Source organism: Physeter macrocephalus, chromosome 7, assembly GCF_002837175.3.
Source record: "Physeter macrocephalus isolate SW-GA chromosome 7, ASM283717v5, whole genome shotgun sequence".
In the NCBI taxonomy this organism is placed as follows: domain Eukaryota; kingdom Metazoa; phylum Chordata; class Mammalia; order Artiodactyla; family Physeteridae; genus Physeter; species Physeter macrocephalus.
The window spans coordinates 33,706,649-33,719,514 of NC_041220.1; the positions used below are offsets into that span (position 1 = coordinate 33,706,649).

Genomic DNA, 12,866 nt, shown 5'->3' on the forward strand with positions numbered 1-12,866 from the left:
GTTTCTCCTTGGATTTATCCTGTATGGAACTCTCTGTGCTTCCTGGACTTGATTAACTATTTCTTTTCCCATATTAGGGAAGTTTTCAACTACAATCTCTTCAAATATTTTCTCAGTCCCTTTCTTTTTCTCTTCTTCTTCTGGGACCCCTATAATTTGAATGTTGGTGCATTTAACGTTATCCCAGATGTCTCTGAGACTGTCCTCAATTCTTTTCATTCTTTTTTCTTTATTCTGCTCTGCAGTTGTTATTTCCAGTCTTTTATCTTCCAGGTCACTTATCCGTTCTTCTGCCTCAGTTATTCTGCTATTGATTCCTTCTAGAGAATTTTTAATTTCATTTATTGTGTTGTTCATCATTGTTTGTTTCCTCTTTAGTTCTTCTAGTCCCTTGTTAAACGTTTCTTGTATTTTCTCCATTCTGTTTCCAAGATTTTGGATCATCTTTACTATTATTACTCTGAATTCTTTTTCAGGTAGACTGCCTATTTCCTCTTCATTTGTTTGGTCTGGTGGGTTTTTACCTTGCTCCTTCATCTGCTGTATGTTTCTCTGTCTTCTCATTTTGCTTAACTTACTGTGTTTGGGGTCTCCTTCTCGCAGCCTGCAGGTTCATAGTTTTCCTTGTTTTTGGTGTCTGCCCCCAGTGGCTAAGGTTGGTTCAGTGTGTTGTGTAGACTTCCTGGTGGAGGGGACTAGTGCCTGTGTTTTGGTGGATGAGACTGGATCTTGTCTTTCTCGTGGGCAGGACCTCATCTGGTGGTGTGTTTTGGGGTGTCTGTGCCCTTATTATGATTTTAGGCAGCCTCTCTGCTAATGGGTGGGGTTGTGTTCCTGTTTTTTTGCTAGTTGTTTGGCATGGGGTGTCCAGCACTGTAGATTACTGGTCGTTGAGTGGAGCTGGGTCTTAGCGTTGAGATGGAGATCTCTGGGAGAACTTTCACCATTTGATATTATGTGGAACCGGGAGGTCTCTGGGGGACCAATGTCCTGAACTCAGTCTCCCACCTGAGAAGTTCAGGCCTGTCACCCGGCAGGAGCACCAAGACCCTGTCAGCCACACGGCTAACAAGAAAAGGGAGAGAAAAAGAAAGAAAGAAAGAAAAATAAAATAAAGTTATTAAAATAAAAATAAAAAATAATTATTAAAAATAAAAATATTAAAAAGTAATTTAAAAAAGAAGAGAGCAACCAAACCAAAAAACAAATCCACCAATGATAAGAAGTGCTAAAAACTATAGAAAAAAAAATGGACTGACAGAACTGTAGGACAAATGGTAAAAGCAAAACTATACAGACAAAATCACACACAGAAACATACACATACACCCTCACAAAAAGAGAAAAAGGAAAAAAATATATATATCATTGCTGTCAAAGTCCACTGCCTCAATTTGGTATGATTCGTTGTCTATTCAGGTATTCCACAGATGCACGGTACATCAAGTTGATTGTGGAGATTTAATCCGCTGCTTTTGAGGCTGCTGGGAGAAATTTCCCTTTCTTTTTGTTCGCACAGCTCCCAGGGTTCAGCTTTGGATTTGGCCACACCTCTGTGTGTAGGTCGCCTGAGGGCATCTTGTTCTTCGCTCAGGCAGGATGGGTTTAAAGGAGCCGCCGATACGGGGGCTCTGGCTCACTCAGGCTGGGGGGAGGGAGGGATACGGATGCAGAGCAAGCCTGCGGTGGCAGAGGCCGGTGTAATGTTGCACCAGCCTGAGGTGTGCCGTGTGTTCTCCAAGGGAAGTTGTCCCTGCATCACGGGACACTGGCAGTGGCAGGCTGCACAGCCTCCTGGGAGGGGAGGTGTGGATAGTGACCTGTGCTTGCACACAGGCTTCTTGGTGGCTGTAGCAGCAGCCTTAGCATCTCCTGCCTGTCTCTGGGGTCTGCGCTGATAGCCACGGCTCACGCCCGTCTCTGGAACTCCTTTAAGCAGCTCTCTTAATCCCCTCTCCTTGCACACCAGGAAACAAAGAGCGAAGATAAAGTCTCTTGCCTCTTCGGCAGCTCCAGACATTTTCCCGGACACACTCCCGGCTAGCTGTGGTGCACTAGCCCCTTCAGGCTGTGTTCATGCCACCAACCCCAGTCCTCTCCCTGCAATCAGACCAAAGCCCGAGCCTCAGCTCCCAGCCCCTGCCCGTCCCGGCAGGTGAGCAGACAATCATCTTGAGCTGGTGAGTGCTGGTAGGCACCAATCCTCTGTGTGGGAATCGTTCCACTTTGCCCTCCGCACCACCGTTGCTGTGCTCTCCTCTATGGCTCTGAAGCTTCCTGCCTCCGCCACCCGCAGTCTCCGCCAGCGAATGGGCTTCCAGTGTGTGGAAACCTTTCCTCCTTCACAGCTCCCTCCCCAAGGTGCAGGTCCCGTCCTTATTCTTTTGTCTGTTTTTTCTTTTTCCTTTGGCCTTATCCAGGTACGTGAGGAGTTTCTTGCCTTTTGGGAGGTCTGAGGTCTTCTGCCAGCGTTCAGTAGGTGTTCTAAAGGAACAGTTCCACATGTAGATGTTTTTCTGATGTATCTGTGGGGAGGAAGTTGATCTCTGCGTCTTACTCTTCCGCCATCTTGAAGCTCCTCTCTGAGAAGACCCATAGTATTTTTAAAAAATATTCTAATGTCCATGGGATTAGTAGTAGTGATGATTCTTTCATTTTTATTATTATTTTTTTTTTTGCGGTACGCGGGCCTCTCACTGTTGTGGCCGTTCAGTAGGTGTTCTGTAGGAGTTGTTCCACATGTAGATGTATTTTTGATGTATTTGTGGGGAGGAAGGTGATCACCACGTCTTACTCTTCCACCATCTTGACAGTCTCCCTTGTTGTCTTTGTAGTTCTCTGTATTGCAACTAAGAAGAATCTTTCTGGAACAATTAGTAACAGGAAAGGGATGGATCAAATGATCATTGGAATACTCTTCAGATCTCTGCTTCTCAGCTAAAATATATTTTAATCCCGAGTTTCTTTGTTATTTCTGACCTGAAAGCCATGCTATGAAATACCTTTCGTAGGGATATTTGGAGTATTTCAATAACAAAATTCTATTGGATGTGGCTCAAATATAACAGATCATATATTGAATTATACTCTGCTAGGTTACATTATAATGAAGTAGTAGGGTACAAATTATACACACATAGAGTAGGAAGAAAGGCTCTAGAAATAATTTGTTGACTTCTCCAGCGAGAGGTTTATCATACGTAAGAGCTCCCAGCCCCCACCCGCCCCGGTGGTGATAAGTCCCTATCATAGGTGATTAGTCAATCAATTAATATTTAATTGATTTAATTAATGATTATGTTTAATGTATTACAGATACATCGAGGAAATGCTGCGGGACACACATAGAGTAGGAAGAAAGGCTCTAGAAATAATTTGTTGACTTCTCCAGGGAGAGGTTTATCATACATAAGAGCTCCCAGCCTCCACCCGCCCCGGTGGTGATAAGTGATAAGTCCCTATCATAGGTGATTAGTCAATCAATTAATATTTAATTGATTTAATTAATGATTATGTTTAATGTATTACAGATACATCGAGGAAATGCTGCGGGAAAGAGGCAGAGAATGGCTTTATTTTTCACATCTTTTCCTAAAAATATGTTGCTGAAGTCATTGTAGCCATCACTCTAATCTCCTCCTTCCTCAGATGTTTTAGGAATGAGTAGCCACATTTACGGATTTTGGATGTTACCTCCACTCACGGCCCCCTGCCTGCCTCTGGCGGTGGGGTCAACGCAGTGAGTGCCTGCAGGTCAAGAAGCAGAAGGGGCCAGGCAGGAGGGAGCCCCAATCATCCATTTTTCCTAAAAATATGTTGCTGAAGTCATTGTAGCCATCACTCTAATCTCCTCCTTCCTCAGATGTTTTAGGAATGAGTAGCCACATTTACGGATTTTGGATGTTACCTCCACTCACGGCCCCCTGCCTGCCTCTGGCGGTGGGGTCAACGCAGTGAGTGCCTGCAGGTCAAGAAGCAGAAGGGGCCAGGCAGGAGGGAGCCAGACTCTTTTCATGCAGACTCTTTTCAGACTTGGAATAATTGAATGTTTTCTGTCCTGAATTTGGCTGAAACAGTGGGGCGCTCCCTGAGAACCAGGGTGACTGTCTTCCCTCTGTTTCTGAATGTTCTTTGTGCTCTGTATCCTTGGAGGGAAGGAGATGAATGGGAAGAGCCCATCAAGCTGCCGCCCTTGACCGCACTTGGGTGGACACGCCTCCTGCCTGTCTGTTAGCTTGTGTTGCTCTGGCAGCAGCAGGAAGGGTCTTAGCCTGTGTTCCCTGCAAAGACCTCTTCACACCTGTTTCATGCAATCCAGCCTCATCTTTCCTTCCCCGCTGCTGCTTTCAGTGGGCAGAGGACCCCTGGTCTCCTTGTTTCCTGCTCTCTGGGTGGAGCCACTGGGGCTGAGGGCTCACAGAGGACCCAGAGGAACCCTAGCTTGGCTAGTTTTCTCCTCTACACCAAAGGGCTAGCCAAGGAAGGGTGGCTTCTAACTTGGAGAGGGTGCTACAGTCACCTGACCCCACTGCCTGACACCTCCCTGGGCAACAGAAGGTAGGACCCATCTGTTTGTCCCAGTGTGACTAGATGTCTCTCACACACACACACACACACACACACACACACAATTAGCAGGTGGGAAATATATTTTTCAGGGCGCACAATAAACCTGCCATGACAGCGAGGATTCTGGTGCTCATTTAGATGCAAATGGAATTGCCCAACTGGAGCTGATTACAGAAAGGTCAAGATGTCTATATGCTCAGTTTCCCTCCTACACTGTGCATTAAGTGGGCACGACGGCTTGGCTTGGTTCTAGCCTCCACTTTTGAGAGAGTTTTGACTTTGTAGAAGTGGAATGTGACTCACAGTGTCAACTCCCCCCTTCCCACTCACCCCCTTTTTCAAAGAAAACAAAACCTCTGTTTTGTCCATTTCTGAAAACTTGAAATTTTCATTAAAAAATAAAAATAAAAATGCACTGTTGGAGCTCTTAGGCTCAGATAAAAAGGAGTAGACTGACTGTAAATTCAGTTGCCATCCTGTTCAGAGAACCGATCTCAACTCTACGTGCGCTTCACCCAGATTCAAGCCATGCTGGGTGGTGGCCTGGCGTAGAAGGAACTGGTGGGGAAAGGATGGTAGAAAGGACTGTGAATTGGTTGGGTTATTGCAGTACTACTTCAGTGGTTTTCAGATAGTTTTGAGTGTAACACATGGCCAGAAATTTATTTTATACATTTGCGTGTGTGTGTATTTTTTTATTGAACATTTAAGAAGTCACATACATAATATATTGTATTACATATAGTTTGAAGAAAATATGTATACAAAAGTTTCACAAAACAGTACTTACTCATGCTACGTGCAGTGTACTCTAATATTTTCCATTTGAATCTGGTCTAAACCATGAGTGGACCAATACATTGATTTTACTTCCCACTTTTGGGTCTCAAACTGTTGTTTGAAAAACACCAGTTTAAGGGATTGGTGAAGGGCACTTGGCATGAAGGAGGACTCAGGTAAGGGCTGGTGGAGATGGAGAAGGTGGCCAGGAAAGAGATTTCAAAGAATAGACTAAACTGGACTGGATAGCAGTAAAATTAAGTACCTGAGTCAGAGCTCCATTCTAGAACTTGGGCTGACAAGTAAGCATGTGAAAGTGCCCAAACAGATATCCTGTTTGGGTTCATGGCTGTACCTCTCTTGTCAAGGATAATTATTTGTTTGTGGGAACCGAGTTTTCCTTAGGTCATTGCCGCCATTGTGGTCTACCTTTAAGAAGAAAGAATATTCCTAAGCTTTAGCATTCTTAAACTTTATTATTACGTATTATGTGGTAGAACCTCATTTACCGTTTCTAGTAGAATTTCTATGTAAATTCGTAGCTACCTGCAGTTCTTTATAGAACAGGTCAATAAATATTGACAGCCATAAGGCAGAAGGTCCTCCTTACATCAACAGCCAATTGTCCTTCATAATTGGACCACGAGGAGGAGGCTGCTCTCCCGTTGTGCTGGTACTTGCTCTTTGGGGCGTCAGGGGAACCTGAGTTTTACAGTCTGCCCAGCAGAGCCACCTTCCCATGGTGGTTCATCGTTAGCTTTCAAGTGATCACACTTAGGCTCTAGTTTCATTCTCACTAAGGAGGTTACCTATTTGGAGGATTAGAGGAAGTTTCTGAGAAGTAAGGTAACGGGGCAGGAGAAGATTTTCTGGGATAAAAGGCTCCTAAGGGCTCTGAGAATATGGAGGAGGGAAGAGATGGATAGAGAATGGAACCAGATTTTCTTGGTTGGGGTATTAGTTTAAGATGAGTGTGACCTCAATTTATAAAAACTTTGCAACTTGACGCGTAATAGAATTGGGCTTTTAATATTTATAGCATGTTATGTAAATGCCGCCCCTCCAAGTGCTTTCTTAAATCCTCTTAGCTTATAAATGACAGCTTCGATTTCTTAAAAAAAAAATCTTCTCATTTATCCAGCTTAAGAGTAGTAAACAATAGATGCTTAATTCTCTTCTTTCATGCCAGGCCCCGAAGACAGAGACTTAGATTCTAAAGAGTTTATTGCTGTGCTTTCGAGCTTATTACGGTCATTCGTAACTTAAGGGGGGAAAAACTCATGCTGCATTACTGATGCAGAGGCAGCTCCTGGAATTCTGTGTGACATGTCAGCTTAGCAGCACTCCACAGGTAAGTTGAAAAAACAGTATTGCAGGAACTACATGCAAGGCCCCTTTGGAATGATTAGTGCTAGTTTTTTTCTAGTGATCAAGATTGTGAGGGAATTAGATTTTTGCCTAAAGGCTTTCCCCCTTAGCTATACTGGTGACATCGGTTATTCTATAGGTCTCTATAAAGAAATATCCCCACTCACTGGGGCCTTCAGATCTCATGCAGAGAAAAGGGAGGAATTAAAAACTTAAGCTCAACTCTGGCAAATGTAAATTGCTAGGTCCTTGGGGATTGTCATTTGTTCAGGAAACTCTTATTAAGTACCTTCTATGCGCTAGGCTCTTTGCATTGCGCTGGAGTAATAAAGAAAAAGTCACAGCTTGTGTCCCAGGACAGTATTACAAGTGCCGTGAGCCTGGGACTAGCGAACACGGGAAAACACAGGATAGGAGCAGTTTGTTTCAGAAGCAGGGCAGCCCACGTGAAGCACTCTTCGCGAGGTGATTTATCTGCCATGCGGTTGATGCTTACCTATTTCCTTTGCTATATTTGGGCCACGGAGAGCCCTTTACAGTTGGCCAGATGACACAGGGGTGTGTTGAGTGTTTGAGGGCTCACAAGATTGGCTCTGAGCTGGGGAGCGAAGGGCTCGATGCAGTGCTCGGGCCACTCATGGTACTGCCGGGTGAGCTGTCCATAGATTCTGAGAGTGGATTCAGAGGTCCTGTAGGGGCCGTGCTTAGAATAAAGAAAACAGACAGAACTGATTTGGTAATATCTTATCTATTTGAACTCATCTATCTAGAATATCCCTAAGAACCAAGAAATTCATAAAAGTAATTTAAGCCTTTTTGCACAGATGCATCCACACAAGGCCTATCTACACTTATATAGCAGGTCTGGATATCTGGTTTCTAAACCGATTTGTGGATTTTGAAGGCAGAAAAGGAGAAGAGGAATGTATTTTTAAAGGAATGGCCCAGTAACAGTATGATAAAGTGACAGTTAACACTTTTAAAGGGAGGAAGAAAGAAGATGGAATACTGGAAAAGAAAAGATGTAATCACTCAAAAATTATCACCATCTGTTTCATTTAGCATCAAGTGCATTAGACTCATGGCAGGGGAGATTTCTAAGCTTTCTAGGGTATAAGGTTGGAATCTGAAATTTTGAACTGTTTCCCTGGTGATTTTCACGTACCCCTGTTTTGAGTCTTTCTATATTACAGATGGTAAGGCAATTGATGACCCCTATGCTGCTTTTAGGAAGACATGTATATTAGCTCTTAAAATATTCCCAATAAAAATGTGTAAAATTAAAATTTTGATGCTTTAAGGATCAAATCCTCAGCTCTTTGAAAAACTTGACTGTCTAGAGGGTTCTGTTTCCTGAAAGATCAACGTTTTACTGCATGGGAAAATCACACCACATAGAAAATAGTAATCTGTATTATTAAAAAAAGTCACAGTTACTTCATAAGCAGTAAACTCTTATAGCACTTTATAAATAATACTCATATATATATATTATTCAGTTATAAAAATTTGGCTTACAACTTTCCAGAAACATATCTGAACATCTTGTGTTCAGCAGCATTTTGTGTCTGGACCTCTCATTTGCTATTTATTATATTATTTTGTTTTCTAGAGCATATATATAACCCAACTTCCTAGACAGGAAATATGTTCTTATGTTCCTAGCTCCTTGTACATAGCAGGTCCCAATAAAGGTTTATTGAATGACTAATAATGAAACAAGTTGTACTGAGCTTTCTAATTAATCCCTTACTGACCATGGAAATACTTTCTATTATCTTTTTTTCTCCTTTGTGATTACACACTAAAATCTTGATGGTGTTCGAACTGCATCTGGTGATTAGAGTTGTTGGAACACTTGAATTGCTTCTTTCTGCCTTTGCTTTTCCCTTACTGAATTAAAGGGCAGAAGCAGCATGAGGTTTTGTGGAATGTGAATAGGTTATGGGCCTCAGATGAAGCTCTGAAGTGTGTTCATATGGCAGGTGTGTTCTTGCCTTGATGGGGTCACTGCGGTGAGGCTGGGGGCCATTGAGGAGGCATGTATCAGAGCACTGAGGGGATGCTCACCTGTGCTCACTTTGTCATTGGTCCCAGGTGACTGTGGAGGAGGTCATGACCACAACTGCATATCTGGACCTTTTTCTGCGTAGCATCTCCGAGCCAGCACTGCTTGAGATCTTCCTCCGTTTTATCCTGTTGCACCAGCATGAGAACGTCCACATCCTAGATACTCTCACGAGCCGAATCAACACCCCATTTCGGGTAAGGAAGGCCCCAGAGGAAGGGAATTTATAGCTCAAGACAGATTTCAAGAGAGTTTGTTTTTGGAATAAAATTATGAATATTCTGTTTTCTTTCAGCCATTACTTTTCTATTTTGGAAGAGATGAACTAGATAATTTGTTTTGCTATCAGGAGCCCTTCTGTCAGGGAGGTGGGAGTTACTGCCTTTCATAGGACAATTTTTCTCAATTTGTCTGGGTTGGCACTTCCTTCTGTAGAACCAGCAGAATGTGCTTCTGAGGAGCCAAGGTACAGGGGAACATATGGGCTTAATTAAGTTCAGGTAAAGCCAAGGAACCAAAATGTATCAAGTCTGGGTATTTAGAGATCATATTTCTGTCCATAAGTGTTTTGAAATGCAGGTCTGGGCAGTTGTGAATTTAGGTAGTCATTCTTTAGTTTGGTGCTCTGATTAACTTTGAAAATTCTCTTATACCATTAGCGTAATCCTTTGCAACCCTCTCCCCAAAGGCTGTCCATTTAAGTGCAATTATTGTTTTAAAAGCAAAGGTATATTTGAAGAAAATGAAAACACTAATTTGTAAAGATACATGCATTCTAATGTTCATAGCAGCATTATTTACAATAGCGAGGATATGGAAGCAACCTAAGTGTCCATCAACAGATGAATGGATAAAGATGTGGTATAAATATACAATGGAATATTACTCAGCCATAGAAAAAATGAAATTCTGCTATTTGCAACAGCATGGGTGGAACTAGAGGGCATTATGCTGAGTGAAATAAGTCAGACAGAGAAGGACAAATATTGTGTGTTACCACTTACGTGTGGAATCTAAGAAATAAAACGAATGAATTTAACAAAACAGAACCAGATGTAGAGAACAAGCTGGTGGTTACCAGTGGGAAGAGGAAAAGGGGAGGGGAAAGATAGGGGTAGGAGATTAAGAGGTACACACTACTGTTTATGAAATAAATAAGCTACAAGGATACATTGTACAGCACAGGGAATGTAGCCAATATTTTATAAAAACTTTAAATGGAGTATAATCTATAAAAATATTGAATCACTATGTTGTACATTTGAAACTAATATAATATTGTAAATCAACTATACTTCAGAAAAAAGCTCCATTAAAATGCAAAAAAAGGTAAAGGAACAATTAACAGTGTTATTGTTTGTAACATATGTAGATGTAATGTGTATAACAGTAATAGCACAAAGGGAGGTAAGAAGGAATAGAGCTATATAAGAGTAACATTTCTGTATTTCACTAAAATTAACTTAGTATAAATCTGAAGTAGAGTCTGATAAATTAAGATGTATATAGTACGGTCTAGAGCAACCACTAGTAACTCAAAAAAATAGTAAAAAAATCATTAAAGGAATTAAAATGTTACAGTGGGGGAAATATTCACTTAATGTAAAAGAAGACAGTAAAATAGGAATAGAGGAACAAAAAGACATCAGACATATAGAAAACAAAAAGTAAAAGGGCAGATATAAATCCAACTATAATGATAATATTAAATGTAAATAGATTAAAAATTCAATCAAAAGGCAGAGATTGTCAGACTAGATAAAAAACAAGATCCAACTTTGTGCTGCCAACTGGAGATACACTTTCGATTCAAAGATAACAGTAGATTGAAAGTTAATGGATAGAAAAAATAGGTTACACAAACAGCAACCAAAACAAAGCTGGAGTGGCTATACTAATAAGCCACAGATTAGACTTTAAAACGAAATGTTACTAGAGAGAAAGAGGGACATTTTATAATGATAAAGGGTCAACCTCTTGGAAAGATAAAACAATTATAAATATATATGCATCTAAAAACAGAGTCTCAAAATTTATGAAGCAAAAACTGATGGAATTTAAGGGAGAAATAGAAGATACAACAATAGTTGTGGGATATTTCAACACCTTACTTTTTTATAATAGATGGAACAACTAGGCAGAAGATGAATAAAGAAATAGGAGACTTGAACAATGCTATAAACCAACTAGACCTAGCACAGACATCTATAGAATGCTCCACCCAATAGCAGCAGAATGTACATTCTCTTCAAGTGCACATGGAATGAACACTGTCCAAGATGGACCATGTGATAATCACTTTCAATGAATTTAAAGTGATTGAAATTATACCAAGTATGTTCCCTGGCCACAATGGATTGAAATTAAAATTTATTGACAGAAAGAAAATTCACAAATATGTGGAAATTAAACAGTACTCCTAAGTAACCAATGGGTCAAAGAAGAAATCACAAGGGAAATGAGAATGTACTTTGAGATAAATGAGAATGAAGATACAACATACCAAAACTTATGGGATGCAGTATAACACTGCCAAGAGGGAAATATATAGTTGTAAACACCTACGTTAAAAAAGAAGAAAAATCTCAAATCAGTAACCTAACATTCTACTTTAAGACACTGGAAAAAGAAGAGCAAACTCAAACCAAGCAGAAGGAAGGAAATAATAAGGATTAGAGCAGAAATTAAGGAAATGAAGACTAGAAAAACAACAAAATCAATAGAAAATCAACAAAACCAAAAGTTGGTTCTTTGACCCTCTTACACTGTTGATGGGAATGTAAATTGGTGCAGCCACTGTGGAAAACACTATGGAGGTTTCTCAAAAAAGCTAAAGGTAGAACTACCATATGACCCAGCAATTCCACTCCTGAGTATATATTCGAAAAAAACAGAAACACTCATTCAAAAAGATACATGCACTCCAATGTTCATAGCAGCATTATTTACATTTGCCAAGGTATGGAAGCAACCAAAGTATCCACCAACAGATGAATGGTTAAAGAAGATGTGGTATATATATATATTCAATGGAATACTAGTCAGCCATAAAAAGGGATGAAATTTTGCCATTTGCAAAATTTGGATGGACTTAGAGGGCATTATGCTAAGTGAAATAAGTCAGACAGAGAAAGACAAATACTGTCTTAATATTACTTAAATGGGGGATCTAGAAAATACAACAAACTAGTGAATAAAACAAAAAAGAAGCAGATTCACAGATGCAGAGAAAAAATGTGGTTACCAGTGGGGAGAGGGAAGGAAGGAAGGGCAATATAGGGGTGGGGGGAAAAGGGATATTATGGGATTATATGGAATCAATGTGTGTGAAACTTTTGAAAATTGTAAAGCACTATAGAATTTAAAGAATCTTTCATTCAATAAAAACAAACCAAAAAACCTCATAAAAAAGTTGGTTCTTTGAGAAAAGTTGACAAAATTGACAAACTTTTAGACTACTAAGAAAAAAAGTCAGAAGAGTCAAATCAGTAAAATCCAGAATGAAAGAGGGGATATTACTGTTGACCTTATAGAACTAAAAAGGATTATATCCATTGTGCCCATGGGAAGACTTGGACCAGACATTGAGAACTACGATTGCAGCCTCTGCCCAGTGGAATGATGCCTTGTCAGAGTTTATAATGAGATACAATATTCATACAGAGCAAAACTGTATAAAGCCTAAATATACAGTTTAATTGTAAAGAAAACACCATGTCATCATCATTCAGGGGAGAATGAAACATTGCCAACACCTCATAAGCCCCTCGGTAGCCCTCTCTGATTACAACCCTCTCCGTCTCCTGCAGAAATAACCATGATTCTGATTTTTGTAATAAATATGCCTTCTCTTTTCTTCATAGTTAATGACATCTTGATATGCATTGATAAAAAATGTGGTTAATAAATAAATAGGATTATAAGGGAATACTATTATAAGGGAATACTATGAACAACTGCATGCCAAAATATTGGGTAACTTAGATGAAACAGGCAAATTCTAGAAAGACACAAACTTCTGAAACTGATTCAAGAAGAAATCTAAAATCTGTAAAAAAGTAAGAACTTGTGTTTCAAAGGG

The 12,866-nt window shown here is 40.4% G+C and overlaps 1 protein-coding gene across 15 annotated transcripts in view; it reads left to right on the forward strand.

Moving 5' to 3' along the window:
* Window positions 1–12,866, forward strand: part of FHIP1A (FHF complex subunit HOOK interacting protein 1A) — a 286,478-nt gene that overhangs the window by 234,282 nt on the left and 39,330 nt on the right. For all 15 annotated transcript variants that reach the window (XR_008617787.1, XR_008617788.1, XR_008617786.1 and 12 more), the window contains one exon: window positions 8,815–8,982. Coding sequence is in view for 11 of the 15 variants with exons in the window: in XM_028491776.2 (XP_028347577.1) it covers window positions 8,815–8,982 (168 nt within the window). In the remaining 4 variants the exon portion in view is untranslated. The remainder of the gene's footprint in view (window positions 1–8,814; window positions 8,983–12,866) is intronic.